This window comes from Periplaneta americana, chromosome 2, assembly GCF_040183065.1.
Source record: "Periplaneta americana isolate PAMFEO1 chromosome 2, P.americana_PAMFEO1_priV1, whole genome shotgun sequence".
In the NCBI taxonomy this organism is placed as follows: domain Eukaryota; kingdom Metazoa; phylum Arthropoda; class Insecta; order Blattodea; family Blattidae; genus Periplaneta; species Periplaneta americana.
Window position 1 is genome coordinate 27698083 of NC_091118.1, and position 16336 is coordinate 27714418.

At 37.7% G+C, this 16336-nt stretch overlaps 1 protein-coding gene across 1 annotated transcript in view; it reads left to right on the forward strand.

Annotated features, from left to right (window-relative positions):
- Positions 1-437: 437 nt before the first annotated feature.
- Positions 438-16336, forward strand: part of Myc — a 51830-nt gene continuing 35931 nt past the window's right edge. The window contains exons 1-3 of the mRNA XM_069813105.1: positions 438-629; positions 703-1261; positions 11902-12255. Coding sequence (XP_069669206.1) covers positions 703-1261; positions 11902-12255 — 913 coding nt within the window. The 5' untranslated portion in view covers positions 438-629. The remainder of the gene's footprint in view (positions 630-702; positions 1262-11901; positions 12256-16336) is intronic.

Consider the following 16336-nt stretch of genomic DNA (forward strand, 5'->3'; position numbering starts at 1 on the left):
CCGACACTCTGGACTCCCACCTACAGGCGCCAGAGAGCGGGTGGGGTATGTCTCCGCACTGACCTTGAGAAATCCGCGCGGAAGCAGCAGGATTCCATGGATCGCCAGAAATGGCGAGCCTTTCATGGCCATCCCTACGCAAAGGCTCGCTCCAGGGCCCCCTCCTACTCTACTACGAGCGAGTCACGCTCTTACGCTAACAGAAAACAGTTCGCCGGTCATTTATACAATTTTCGAAACAAGTACGTATCGGCATGCGTTGTTTATTGCTCTAAAATGGGACGTTTAGGTTTTTAGATGGTTTAGGAGTGTCTTGAGTAATTGTCGATGAATTACGGGACGTGGCGATGACCCACATCACAAGGCCGGGTGTCGGGGCGTCGTACGCGGAGGGATACACTGAAATTGCGCGCGGTTGACAGTATACCGGCTAGTCTAGCCCGCTCGAATCCTCAGTCGGTGTTCCGCTGCCGGTTGGTCAACACGTGTGTAGATTTCTCTGTAATATGCCTTGCAGGTTCTCGTCTCGTTCGTATGGTTATTACAGTTGGTATTCTCCTACGTTGTTAATAGCAACAAGAAGAAAGACATTCTAACTCATCGTGTGTTGTGTTTACTGTGAATTCAAGGTAAGTGCCGGTGCAGTGGGTCTCCTGTCACATCCTTGCTGTTACGTGGCATCTCATACGTGGCGTTTTGCAGATGTTCGAGTCGTTGTATCCTGCAGACGACATATGGGAGAAGTTCGACATTCCTCCGATGACCCTGTTCCCCGAGCTGTCTGGTGTCGAAGGCAGTTTAGAGCCTCCACGGGTCGTTCCAAGTCACGTGATGGGAGGCCGGCACGACTGCATGTGGGCCGGAACCTGTAGCAGCGGACAGCACCAGCGGCAGTGCTGCGAGCCCGAGCCCGAACCCGAGCCCGTGGTGGCCGTCACCGTGACTTTGCGCCGCAGCTTACTGAGGACTAACCGTAACAGGGCGCGATCCACGTCCCCGCGCCCCGAAACCCCTTCCGAGTCGGAAGAAGAGGAATGTTCCTCCGTGTTTAGTAGTGTTTGTGATCAGGAAGACCTTTCTGTTGCTGTATCCGTGTCTGAAGTTACGGGTCAGATCAGCAGGACTAAATGTGAAACTAAGTCAGTGTCTCCAGTGCCCCCTCAGTCACCGTTACCCTCATATTACACGGACCATAGCTATCATCTTAGCAAGACGGCAGTGACATTAGAGAATTTAGGCGTGCAGACACCTTCCGACTCCGGTAAGTACATTGAAAATAATTTAATCCTTATTTTAAAGTGCTTTTTTCACACAACCACTGCTTTGTTATGAACTGTCAGTAATTTTAATGCATTGTTAATAGAATTATAGTGCTTCAAATATTTTTCGCATCACCACGCCCCTGTCTTGTTCCCTAGCCAACGCCGACGTCTAAAAAAGAGTGAAAAGCGCGGGAAAGTAATGTTATTACGCTCACTAGGTGGCCCGCGGTGTCTGCCGCCACGTATTGCCTTGGCTTACGTGTTGGTATTTAAACATCTGGAGGATATTTAAAAGGGGTAGTTACCTTTAAATCTGGATTTAACCCCACACAGAAATTACAGTATACGTGCCTTACGCGTTTACAGTTGACAGCTCAGGGATTCCGGACGTTCTATTTTTGACTTAAATGCGGGACCATACGTTTAAAAAGAGATATCGATTGCGCTAGTTTTACTATTACGTGATGTGATTCAACCTCCAGTTTTCTTGACGGGAAAACTCCGAACTTTTAATTTCTCATATATTGTGCAATATTTATTACGGATGCTAGCAGACTTGGGTACGTTGAGAGTTTTTCGTGGATTTTACTCACATTGTTGAACTTTATACAAAAGCTATTTTTAGCTCCGAGTTTTTTTTTTATCGCGTGGGTAGGGCCGCAATAATGCAGATGAAATCGTGATGCTTTTATTTCTTGTTTCGTTCAAAACTTCCGACATGCAGCAATTTGGGTGGATTTCTATGTAGAATAGGTTTGGTACGGGACTTGCTTGTGTTTTAAGTCTATCAGAGACCTAGATAATCAGGATGAATTTGCCTTCCCATATTTTTTGCTGATTGTAATAATCAGGGATAATAAAACTTTTATATTTATATTGCGAGACAAAATATAAAGTGTCGTATTGAAAATCCTATTAAATTGTGTTACGCATAACTTATTTGAAATATTAAAGTCATAATAAAATACACATTATGATTGTAAAATTACGTGATACGTCATTTAAATTGTACACCATTTTCGGAGGTTCGATTTTCTTTAAAATGCTGCTGAAAGGTTCGTTGAATAACATAGAAGTTAGAAATGTGGTACTATCTTTAGTTTTTGTGAATCTCTAAGCCTAACCAAAAATTTTTGAATCAGGAATTTGAGCAAGGTAGACCTAGTTATATCTATTTCAATTAGACCATATGCTATTGATACAAGTGAAAAAAATAATAATAATAGTAATAGTAATAATAATTCACAGTTTTTATCCCAAGAGCAGGTCCTTCACTGCAATCCCAGCAATCTCTAATCTTCTTTTTCGCCTTTCTCATAGTCTCCGCATATGATCCATATATTATCTTGAGATTGTCTCATCTGATATAGTCTTCTGCCCCGAACTTTCTTCCCGTTCACCATTCCTTCCACTGCATCCTTCAGTAGGCAGTTTAATAATAATAATAATAATAATAATAATAATAATAATAATCTGTAACGCGAATCCATGGAAGACCAAGGTCGACTGCTCACGTTCATATTTCTTAGCAGAGGTGGACGATCATGCAACAAGTATCGGGAAAACGTGTGTTCAGCACTGATTTCCCCCCTAGTTATAAGTCAGAAACCGTATTTTGATACTTACTGTAGCTTCTCAGACTCATGGCGTTGTTGAGTGGTCATCTGCTCCAGTCAAGTTTTCATGAGAAAATTTCATCCCTCATAGCAAATTAAAATTGTGAACAGTTTAGATATATTGTATCAAGACTCTTGACTTATAAATGTAACCTTACACAGTGACGTAATGAAAAGAGAACATCAGCCTACACAAAGAAAATTTTATTGCGCGATATGAAAATTCAATCCTTTGGAGCAAATACATTTTAGAGAAAACTGGAAGGCAAGGGGTATGGATCAGAGACTTGGTAACTCAGTGATTTTAATTAGCAGAACAAATGATCGAATACAGAAGTTGGTTTGGCTAACATTTTCAAGTCTTGAGAAAAATAGGAAATGACTTGAAGCAATAACGACAAAATAAAAGTAAATTAAGCAGTATAACATGGATAGAAAAGAAATTTGTGGTGTTAAGACGATTTTGTGAGGATGCGGGACAACAGACTTGACAGGAGAGACTATATACAATTTATTATTCTTGATTGAAGTCCACCAGACCAATGGTAACTTAATTGGAACGGCATGATTGACATACAGAACTTTAAAGTGAAATTTAATAGACGATGATTTAATGGACCATGACTTGTTGGGAAATGATTGTATACATTGACTTCGTCATCATCATCATCATCATCATCATCCTGGTGACTCACAAAAAATCACCTCCTGTAGCCAGCCGGATTTTCCTTATTAACCGAACGTATTCTATATCGGCATTCTTCATCCACGTGTTTACGCGTTCACAAGCGAAAACAGTTGACATAAGATATTCTTTCCTGATGATGTTGCGGCGACTTTGACTATTGTCAGTCTAGAATAACCGACGTAGGCGCCGCCATATGTGTTGCTCTGGAGGGTTTTGCCACATTGCAAATCGCATTCCACAGTTACCGCTGACATTTGAGACGCTCGGTCAGCCCCGCGGGGTAACTTTCAAACCCGTGTGCACCACTTTCAAGCGGACAGCCACGTTTCATGTGTGCCAATCGTGCAGTCTAATGAATAAATTGCATTACGTAGAAAATGTTAGAATATTTAATAAAGTTTTAACTATGTCACTTGTGTTAACGCGGTTCCTGGTGTTTAAAACGAGGTTAAGCCAACAGAAATGTCGTTTGTTTTCACTTTTGAAGCTCTTTTAGCACAGTCAGAACTAATAGGCATTGAATTAGATTAGAGATTAGGTCTTTGGTATATTGGAGAGATTAAATATTAACATACGAAATATAGAAGCGATAAAAGTTTTATTTCTGAACTTAAGCTGAAATACAATTCGAGTCAGATGAAGGTAGGTCCAGATTTGTCTTTGCTATTTTTTCGTTAATACTGAAGGAAGAAATATCGAAGTTCTAGTACAAGGGGAATGATCTATAAGATAATTATTATTATTATTATTATTATTATTATTATTATTATTATTATTATTATTATTATTATTATTATGAATGGAGAAAGTTACACAACACAGAACTGCACGCATTGTATTCTTCACCTGACATAATAATTAGGAACATTAAATCCAGACGTTTGAGATGGGCAGGGTATGTAGCACGTATGGGCGAATCCAGAAATGCATATAGAGTGTTAGTTGGGAGGCTGGAGGGAAAAAGACCTTTGGGGAGGCCGAGACGTAGATGGGAAGATAATATTAAAATGGATTTGAGGGAGGTGGGATATGATGATAGAGACTGGATTAATCTTGCTCAGGATAGGGACCAATGGCGGGCTTATGTGAGGGCGGCAGTGAACCTCCGGGTTCCTTAAAAGCCAGTAAGTATTATTATTACTATTATTGTTATTATTGTTATTATTATTATTATTATTCGTCAGAGAAGTCCTCTTTGTACAGTGTTACATCAAATATGAAATAAGCAACAAGAAATATTAATATATAGGCTACCATAAAAATTATGAAACTTACTACCACCACCACCACCACCACCACCACCACCACCACCATAATTTTTGTAAATATTGTCGAGGAGCACCGAATGCACATTAATCGAATGTTACATTTTCATTAAATAATAATAATAATAATAATAATAATAATAATAATAATAAAGGTAATATATTAATCTTCATTATAATCCCATAAGCCTATACATAGTAAATGAAGAGACATGAAACTGTAGAGTACAAAACACCTAGTAATGATTATTCTGATTATTACTATTATTATCATCATCGTCACCGTTGCTCGTTGCTGGTACCGGTAATTTTTAGTCTGTTACGTGACACAAAATGCTTAACTACAGAGTGGGAATTTGCAGAATGTATTATTTCACTACGACTGTAATACTATTACTACTACTACCATCTCTACAAATAATAATAATAATAATAATAATAATAATAATAATAATAATAATCTAATGTTTCGTCTAAGTTAAATATAAAAGTGAATGTACAAAATAAACTGATACGGGATAAATTATTATATTACTGCTGCTGATACTACAACTATTATACTACTAGTCTACGCAAATTGTCAATAATTATCGAGGGTTCATGTCTCCTAAGTAGGAGTGTTGGAGTCTAACCTCTGCCCGTCAATATGAAGACTGAAAAAGAATGTGGATTTATTTATTATTTAGATACAGTAGATCTTTTCCTACTGTGTTATTAGATTAATTCTCAAAACCCCGTATTCCCGCGGCCGAGAGATAAATTTTTGCTTGAAATATGTTACGGAGATTTGTAAATTACCATCTAAAAATAAAGAGAAAAATAGGGAGTAACAACCCTTGACGTATTTGACTTTAATATAGCACACTGCAGGTGGGAGGGGTCAGGCGGGGAGCCTTGAACACTAGACTGCGACGCCCGTCTGCCCTAGTTCAGTCAATCGAATTAGGAACTGCGGCACCTGGAGGTCAGGCAACTCGCATGACACGTGCCTTACCTGCAGATTCAATACTGACCCATTTTACCACTGCCGGAAAATAATGTTCAGCCACTTCCTGGAATGAACGAAAGGCAAGTTGGTTACTTAGCAACCGTTGATAGCTGTTGGTACATACTCAACCACTACAATAAGTAGCGTATCCAGCTACAAATCCAGGGGAACTGCGTCCGATTTCTGATAGGGAAGTGCAGATTTGTAGAGCTTGTGTCTCTGCGCGTGAAGCTCTGGGAGGGGGGGGGGTAACGGTAGGACAATAGTGATGACATTCCCTTATGAATGAAAGTCTTTGGTCCAAGACAATTTATTTTATCGCAATGGAGATAAGTTAATTCTTGAATTCATGCAGCAAATATTGTATTATAAATTGTGGACTGATTCTCTACAAAGAATGCATTGCCATGGACGAAGTAATCCAGAACCGACGGTGCCTCTGAAGTCTTTGCCCAGGACATCTATTTGAGTTCATTTAATTTATTTCTTGAATTTGTGTCGTATTCCAGTTTTGAACTGATTTAAGAGGTTAATCAAAGGTACTTAAAAATCTCTGGTTCAGAGCAATTTATTTCCATGCAGTGGAGATAAGGTATTTCTTGAATTTGTGCAGCAAATATAAATTGTCCATGCAGCGGGGATAAGTTATTTCTTGAATTTGTGCAGCAAATATAAATTGTCCATGCAGCGGGGATAAGTTATTTCTTGAATTTGTGCAGCAAATATAAATTGTCCATGCAGTGGGGATAAGTTATTTCGTGAAATTGTGCAGCAAATATAAATTGTCGACTGATTCTCAACAAACAGATGCATGTGCTCTGCACCAAATAATCCAGAACCGGAAGTGCTTCTAACTTCTTTGGTCCAGGGCAGTTTATTTAAGCCATTTTTTTTAACTTGTGCTGTCTCCCAGTTTCTAACAGATTTAAGCGATTAATCGAACGTAGTTCTGAAATCTTTGATCGAAGACAAATTTATTTTAATGGGATAAACTTCAGAATACCGTTACTTTCCCACAAAATTCCAACCTTGTATACACAAAATTAATATATTGGCACTGTAAAGTGTCTTTTCGTAAGCATGATTATGCGTATTCGAATAGTGCTGTTTTTTAAATAATTGTCAGCGAGTTAACCGTATAATGAAGCGTTTTTCAAATGCATTATTATTATTATTATTATTATTATTATTATTATTATTATTATTATTATTATTATTTTAATTTACTAGAAGAATCCCCGTTTTTGTTCCCATTTTGACGAACTTACAGTAACTTAAGGAATGTTACAGATTTTAAAATGCATTGTCACTCGAACTGTTTTGAACCCTGAAACACAGGATTTAAGATCATGAAGATGCTGCGTGTAAATGTAAATATTAACACGACATTAGCCTTGGTGTGTAACAGAACGCTGCTTCAGAACTTGTGAAAGTATGAGCGTACTGTATAAAGCTTACGTCATCCGTGGGAACACTTTCGCTTTAGTTTCTACTTCAGTTCAATATGTCAAAGTCACTTGTGCACTACAGAACAATGATACCAAATAATTAAAATAATAATAATAATAATAATATTATTATTATTATTATTATTATCTTTTCTTTCCTCTCCGGAAAACATTCAGTGTTAACGATATAAATGAAGTTGTAAGATTAGTAATAGTAGTAACAGTAATAAAGTCACTCCAGAATGAAAATCGCCCTTAATGTAAACACTGACCGAAGTTCAACTGTTATGACATCAGAAGGGAAGAAGTTCTTACGTTTCACTTTTTCTTCTTAAGATATATTTCATTTAGAAGTGATCTGTAGGTATAGCCTAAATGCGCTGATCGATAAAATAAATCATAAAAAAAAATTCTTGAGAATACGAATTGTTATTTCACCATTTGTAAGAAAGACATGGCGTATACTTATTCTTTCTTAAAATACTAGGTACATGAAAGCAGTAAAAATTAAAAATTGATGTATACAGTAGGGTACCCATAGGGAAAATACAGAAATATTAGCGTTTACAAGCGACTGGCAAATTAACTGAAACAAAAGTCAGAAACATGTTTTTAACAATATGAAATACAATTTTGGCGCATATTTCGTAGTTCTTGCGATGGAGGTATGGTATATTTCGTAGTTATTAGCGTATTTCACACAATGATTTGAAAATTTTGCTTGTATCTGCATTACCAAAAATACGACCCCTAAGCATTAAATTACTAATATCTGTAATATTTGAAGATCAATGAAAATAAGACGAAGACCATGGTCATAGGAAGACAAATGAAGAAGGAAAATTTACGAATTCTAAATGAGGCAGTAGAGCAAGTGGACAGCTACGAATACTTGAGGTGTTCTATACGCAATAACATGAGCTGCTGCCAGGAAGTTAAAAGGAGGCTAGCAATGACAAAGGAAGCTTTTAATAGGGAAAGGAGCATGTTCTGCGGACCTGGAGAAAGAACTAAGGAAAAGACTAGTGAAGTGATGTGTATGGGGTGTGACATTGTACGAGGCAGAAACATGGACATTACGACGAAGTGAAGAGAAGCGAATAGAAGCATTTGAAATGGACAGACACAATAAGATATGAAGCTGTGTTGGAAAGAGTGGGTGAAGAAAGAATGATGTTGAAATTGATAAAGAAGAGGAAAAGAAATTGGTTGTTGGGTCACTGGCTGAGAAGAAACTGCCTACTGAAGGATTCACCGGAAGGAATGGTGAACGGGAGAATAGTTGGGGCAGAAGAAGATATCAGATAATAGACGAGATTAAGATATATGGAGTCCACACCTGTGGCCCGGGTTCGATTCCCGGTCGGGACAAGTTATCTGATTGAGGTTTTTTCCGGGGTTTTCCTTCAAGCCAACTTTCAGTGCTGGACCCCGGACTCATTTGACCGGGATTATCACCTTCATTTCATTCAGACGCTAAATAACCTAAGATTTTGATAAAAAAAATTCGTAAAATAACCTACTAAAATAAAACTTAAGATATAATATGGATCATATGAGGAGACAAAGAGGAAGGCAGAAAATAGGAAAGACTGGAGAAAGCTGGGTTTGCAGTGAAAGACCTATCCTTGGACAGAACGCTATGAATGAATGAATCTAATATTAACTTACTCAATTACGCTTCCACTAGTGTTAATTACTTTACCCGTAGCCAATGGGAGAGTTTCGTATATATCTTGTTACTTTTTGTCCACCTTCACTTTTAGTGAGAGCGGCAGGCGAATAGTGTTGTGCGTGGCAACGTTATTCTTTTGTTAGAGACTGTCTGCATCTGATGTAACAAGACCGTGGACACACGAGCCTTGGTCGAGGACATTGTGTCAGTGTGTCTGTTACGTAAACGAGCGCCACATGTTGCGAACTCTGCTCGTAGGCCTAGCAGATCGCGACCACGGCTGTCTCTAAGCGTGCTCCTGACCTTGGCGTGGTTAGGACGTTGACCCAGTGAAAAAGAGATGCGAACCCAATATCACCGCCGCCGCTGAGCAGTATTCATGAATGACGAGTCATGTGATGTCATCTGACAGTGTTTACGCAGTTGGTTCTCAAGTGGTCGATTCTATTTAAAACCGTCTCTATGGAATTAAACTTGCCCTACTCTCCCCTCCGAACTTTGTAATGGACGTTATATAATTGATAACAGTGATGGAATTTGTTATGTAATTATTTATTAATTAATGAAGTTGTTTCTGAACTCGCTTTTCTCTGTTAATATTGGTCGCTTGTTAGCTGTAGGATTATATGAAAACATATGAGTGAAAAAAAAAAGCTTTGATTAGATCGCTTTTCTTTTGCTTCATTCATCACATTTCATCAACTCAGAATCTTGACCGATTTATTTTCTTATACTAGTTTATTATTATTATTATTATTATTATTATTATTATTATTATTATTATTATTATTTTATATTACCGGTTCTGTATGGTTGTGAAACTTGGATTCTCACTCTGAGAGAGGAACATAGGTTAAGGGTGTTTGAGAATAAGGTGCTTAGGAAAATATTTGGGGCTAAGCGGAATGAAGTTACAGGAGAATGGAGAAAGTTACACAACACAGAACTGCACGCATTGTATTCTTCACCTGACATAATTAGGAACATTAAATCCAGACGTTTGAGATGGGCAGGGCATGTAGCACGTATGGGCGAATCCAGAAATGCATATAGAGTGTTAGTTGGGAGACCGGAGGGAAAAAGACTTTTGGGGAGGCCGAGACGTAGATGGGAGGATAATATTAAAATGGATTTGAGGGAGGTGGGATATGATGATAGAGACTGGATTAATGTTGCACAGGATAGGGACCGATGGCGGGCTTATGTGAGGGCGGCAATGAACCTTCGAGTTCCTTAAAAGCCATTTGTAAGTATTATTATTATTATTATTATTATTATTATTATTATTATTAGGGCGGCCGGGTAGTTCAGTTGGTAGAGCAGCTTGCTACAGACTGGAAGGTCCCGGGTTCGATCCCAGGTGGTGACAGGATTTTTTTCTCGTTGCCAAACTCTCATTACGGCCCCGAGGTTCACTCAGCCTCCTATAAAATTGAGTACCGGGTCTTTCGTGGGTGTAGAAGGCGGTCAGCGTGGTGCCGACCACACCATCTCAATCTAGTGCCGAGGTCAAGGAAAGCATGGGGGCTCTACGTACATGCCTCCCAAGTGCCTTCATGGCATGTTACGGGGATACCGTTATCTTTATCTTTTATTATTATATATTTATTATTATTATTATTATTATTATTATTATTATTATTCTCTTATTTACTGTTGATTAAGTAAGATTAAGTACTAATGCCTGATAATTTTCCATTATTATTATTATTATTATTATTACTATTATTATTTCTGTTATTTATGTTTGGTTAAGTGTCCGCCGAGTCAGCTCTGTGGTAGCGCGTCTGCCTCCAGAATAGCCTCGATTCCCGGCGTCAGAAATGTTCGTGTAAAATTTTTACCTCGAGACTAGGAGAGATGACGATGCACAACTTCTAATAACTAAATTGTCCACCAATATGCCTGGGTTAAATATAATCTCTCAGTATTCCATATGATAGTGTTGATAGTGATTTGTCCGTCGGATGGGGACGTTAAGCCTGGCGGCCCCCTTGGTGCTATTCGACAGGAGTAGGCTACGTGCCGGCACCGGGTTTCCCTTCTCCCTTCCTCACTTTAATCATTATCTTCACCTATTACACGAACACTTACACATGCATAACATGGTTTGCCGAAGTGGTGTGCAACTCAGAATCTTTGCCGATTTATTTTCTTATACTAGTTCATCATTACTACTATTATTATTATTATTATTATTATTATTATTATTCTCTTATTTACTGTTAAGTAAGATTAAGTACTAATAGCCGATAGTAATAAATGCTCATGTATTATTATTATTATTATTATTATTCTCTTATTTAATGTTAAGTAAGACTAAGTACTAATAGCCGATAGTAATAAATGCTCATTTATTATTATTATTATTATTATTATTATTATTATTATTATTCTCTTATTTACTGTTAAGTAAGATTAAGTACTAATAGCCGATAGTAATAAATGCTCATGTATTATTATTATTATTATTATTATTATTATTATTATTATTATTATTATTACAGTATTATTATTATTACAGTATTATTATATTATTATTATTCTCTTATTTACTGTTAAGTAAGATTAAGTACTAATAGCCGATAGTAATAAATGCTCATGTATTATTATTATTATTATTATTATTATTATTATTATTCTCTTATTTACTGTTAAGTAAGATTAAGTACTAATAGCCGATAGTAATAAATGCTCATGTATTATTATTATTATTATTATTATTATTATTCTCTTATTTAATGTTAAGTAAGACTAAGTACTAATAGCCGATAGTAATAAATGCTCATTTATTATTATTATTATTATTATTATTATTATTATTATTTACTGTTAAGTAAGATTAAGTACTAATATCCGATAGTAATAAATGCTCATGTATTATTATTACAGTATTATTATTATTACTACTACCGTACTGTTATGTTAGTTTGTTATGTTGTATTGTTCTCATACCCAGATGAGTCCTGGACTCCGTCTCCCAAATCCAGTCCCCGAAAGTCACAGGAAGAAGTATTTTATCTGAGCTCCTGCTTTCTGCCATGTCCCGAACCCGAGACCCGTAACTCCGAGAGCTCCTGGGCGCCGCCGCAGAGTCACGAGTGTGACTCCCGGCGTCCCACGGAGACCGGGGGGACGGGGACTCTGGAAACTGCCGTGATCTCCGACGGACATACCAAGATGGGGGAGAACAGTCCTCCAGCACCTTGCGAAGAGTCGGAACTCACGACCTCTCCCAGGAAGAGATCCATCTCGCAGGCCATTGGTGAGATTGATGAAGCGAAACCTAGCAAACGGCGCAAGATTTCGGAAGGTTTGTCGTCTTTGTATTCAAGATTGCAATTTATGTGTAAGCCTATCGTATTTGCAGGGATATTGTTTTACACAAATTTAACAGTTGTTCACCATTAAATGCGTGGTATAGAGTGGTAAACAAGAAATCTCTGCAAAGGCTTTTATTCACGTAGTACAGTATAATACAAAGTATTCTGATGTTGGAAAAAAAAAATCATGATACCGTAAAAGTCCTTATGATCATGCAGTCTGTACGTCTGTCTGTGAACTTTCCGAGAACTACTCGATCAATTTTGAACTCATATATACAGTATATATATATATATATATATATATATATATATATATATATATATATATATATATATATACAGAGTGTTTCCGAGATGGTATTACAAACTTTCAGGGATGATGGCGAAGGGGACATGTATCAATTTGAGATAAGGAACCATGGTCCTGAAATGACTGAGTCGAAAGTTATAAGCAAAAATAGTTGTGTGGAAATGGAATTGTAATTTCGCACCACGTGCCCTCCTCCCCTTAACCTTTGGAACAGTCGTGGAAAAATGGTATGGGCAGGATGTCTCCTACGTGGGTACTTGTACCCGTTACAATCTGTGAGATTTCCCATAGGTTCATCCGTATTCGAAAACCAGGTCTGCTTATTCCGCTCTCGTGTACTCCTCCATTTCACTAGGACTGATCGACTGGACACTGCAACTTGTACACATGCACTGCTGTCTACAGACATGCATATCAGGACCGACCATGTCCGTTACACATTACACTATCTGTATTGCTTTAGTGTAGTTTCCTGTCTCCATCCCTCAGACAGCGCATTGAATGGAAATAGTGTAAGTAGACAACGTAAACAACGTCAGATGAATACAGTATGTGTAAGATGTACAGATAAATATACATAAATAAGGTGTACAGAGGAATAAAATTATTTCATTTCTACACAACTATTTTTGCTTGTAACTTTCGACTCAATCATTTCCGGACCAGGGTTCCTTATCTCAAATTGATACATGTGCCCTTCCCCATCATCTTTGAAAGTTTGTAACACTAGCCCGGAAACACCCTGTATATACAGGTCAACTTATCCGTTGAGGATGCACATAAAATAGAGTAATTTTAGAAAAAAGAATTAATGGATCTGTATTTGGAAACTTAAAACACGATGGCGATCGTCTTAAACAATTGCAAATAATTTCTTCCTGATTGGTACTAACAAAAGAGTGAAGTTCTGTAAACAAAATAGAGTATTTACGGATGGAAGTGATATAGCTGTGCAGATTTAAGGAGAAAATTGATACATTAATTTAAATAAAACACCTATTATGCGTTTTGTAATTAAGTACATACATAATTAGAAAATTAGACTAAAAATCTGCTTGGTTTGGCAACAGCGCATCTCGACTCATCTACGAATGCACACACCAACTCAGACATGAAGATCAGCATCCTGTCCGTTAGTCACTGCAGCAGACATCCTAATGGCAGGAAATAACGATACGTGTTAATCTTTTTATTATATTTGCTGGAAACCGTTGCTTTATTTAAAAACTGCAAAGGATAAATGATTCCTTATCAGTTTCTCCAATGATAAGAGTAAAAATTAGAATCGTACGAATAGTACTTATCAAGTAGAACAGTATTGATATTTAGGGGAAAATTATGTTTTCGGTAGAAAATTTGGGACTAATATGGTATTAGAATTTTTTGTTGTGCTCTACGCAAGGAATAAGCTGATAATATCTGCACAGTTACTGTATATTACTTCCAACCTGTATACAGTTTTTCCTAACATTTGGGACCCACGTCATGGGTGGGCAGGAGATGCAGAAACAGTGCAAAAAGTTCATATAACCATTTCTCCCAATTTGATCGTGGCTCCAAGTTATGTCAGTCAGTAATTTGTAGCTGCTTACTATTACAGGAAGTGCTCAATGGCCGTTTTCAGTCAGAATGCAAAACTGCAGTCGTTTGTAATATGTACACTGTCGTATTCTTTCAAAAATACCAGGTTTTTGTCGGTTAACTTGACGACCGTCTTGGAAATGTTGACGAAGTATTTTTCAGTGTTAGAAATGAGTTGTGAATAAACATTTGTTTGAAAGTGACCCTACAAATAAAATTCTAATAGATTGAGGTCTGGAAAACACGAAGGCCAGCCATAGCATATCTAGTAAACAGGTCGAGAGAGAGAGCGCCTGTGTGCAAGAACTTTTCCATTGTTTTTGTTTCTTTTGTCTCCTGATGACGTGAATCCCACATGTTACGAAACACACTGTTTATTCAGAAAATAAATCAATTATAAAATATATATATACAGAGTGTGCCAGAAGTGATTTCCTATTGTTTTTAATCGTTTTTTTTATATATTTTCTTTCTATATTGGAACATGGCTGAAGATGGGGACTTCTTTAAGCACATTTTCTCGCACAGTTTCTGATTCGAATTATTTTCTTCAGAAGCAGTTTTTCAGTGACTGTTTTAAATCCTTAACTGTTGGAACTGTTAGGGACTTTTGGCCCATATTGTGTAGATTCCTCAAGCTAGGAATACATCTGGTTTGTGCATGTGCATACAGATGTTTCCCTGAACTTCTAAGGAATGACGTGACGAAGTTGGTTAGAAATTATCAAGCCTTTTTTGTTTCCTTTGTTCACATTAATAGAAATAGGTTTCGAATTAGTGAGATTCTTCTATAGGCTTAAAACTAGGTATTACATTTTGAATTATCAACATTGCCTTTTATGTATAATCCAGTAAACGAAACTTCTTAATTTGATTGAATTTTAAATTATATTTACTTATGTGTTTCGAGTAATAGTTTAAGAAAATTAACTTTCAGTAATATTCTTAACTTTATGAAATAATTGAATCGGCACTCTGACATTAATTTTCTTTTTTATTATTTTAACATACTGTTGTTATTGTTTTTGTTACAGTTATTTTTGTTGTACATTTTGTTTGTTGTTAGTTTTAGCATTATATTTCGCTGTTTTGTTGTTAGAATATTCAGTGACCTTTGATGGATCTTGGAGCCCCTCTAGTTCGGAGTTCGAAGGTCCTGACCGTGAGTTACAAAGTATCGGATTACAAAATATCGCAATCCGAAATTTTGATGACTACACAAACGTTTGGAACCGTCCCCAAGTGTGGTGGAGGCCAAAGACCCCCGAACCACAGATCCGTAAATCCGAGAGCTCCTGGACGCCCTTGAGTCCTGAGTGGGACTATCGGCGCCCCACGGAGACCTGGAGGCCGAGGACCCCTGATTCTGTTACGGAGTACCTTAACGAAGAGCCGTGGACGGAGGATGTTTCTTCCGAGAACAGCCTTCCTGAGATATACAAAGAATCAGGTCGCGCTGTCTCGCGAAGGAAGAGGTCCTCCACGCAGTTCTATGATCCGACTGCTTACGAAAGAGTTAAGCGACGTAGGAAACGCAGGAAGGTTTCGGAAGGTTCGTCGTGTTTTATTTTCAAATTCCAAAATATTACATCTCTGAATTAAGGCAGGTCTGTAGGCATAATTCTTTCAACAAATATAGTAGACTACTGACAACTTGCTAGTCGCGTGAGTTCAAGAGTTGTTGTTATGGCAACCAAGGTTAATCTTAAAAGTAGCCTATCACCGTTTCATTTCCCCTGCGCTCTTCGTCCAAACTTGCGGGCAATGCTGCCACATTGTCGAGCATATCGCATTTGACTTACTGACCGGAACCTAACGGTAGCAACAAGTTGGCAACGTTGCCATGATAGCAGACCCGTAAGCCACGCGGCTAGCGAGCTGTCAGAAGTTTAAAGTAACGTTAATTCTCCTATAGGAAGAAGTGTTTCCAATTTGATGCCCAAATTTTATCTTGTTCTTGGTAGAGTTTAAAATATTTTTACTTCAAAGCACATCAGTTATACAATACTTCTAAAAGCTGTGTGATGTATCTTGTCTCACTGTGAAAAGAGAGAGAAAGGAGATATGTCCGACTTCGTCTGTGTTGTTATGGCGATGGGGGAGTGGGGCGGTGCCGTCCATCCATCCAGTGGCGGAAGGGACTAGTTGATAGATTCTGTAGCACAAAATAAAATAAC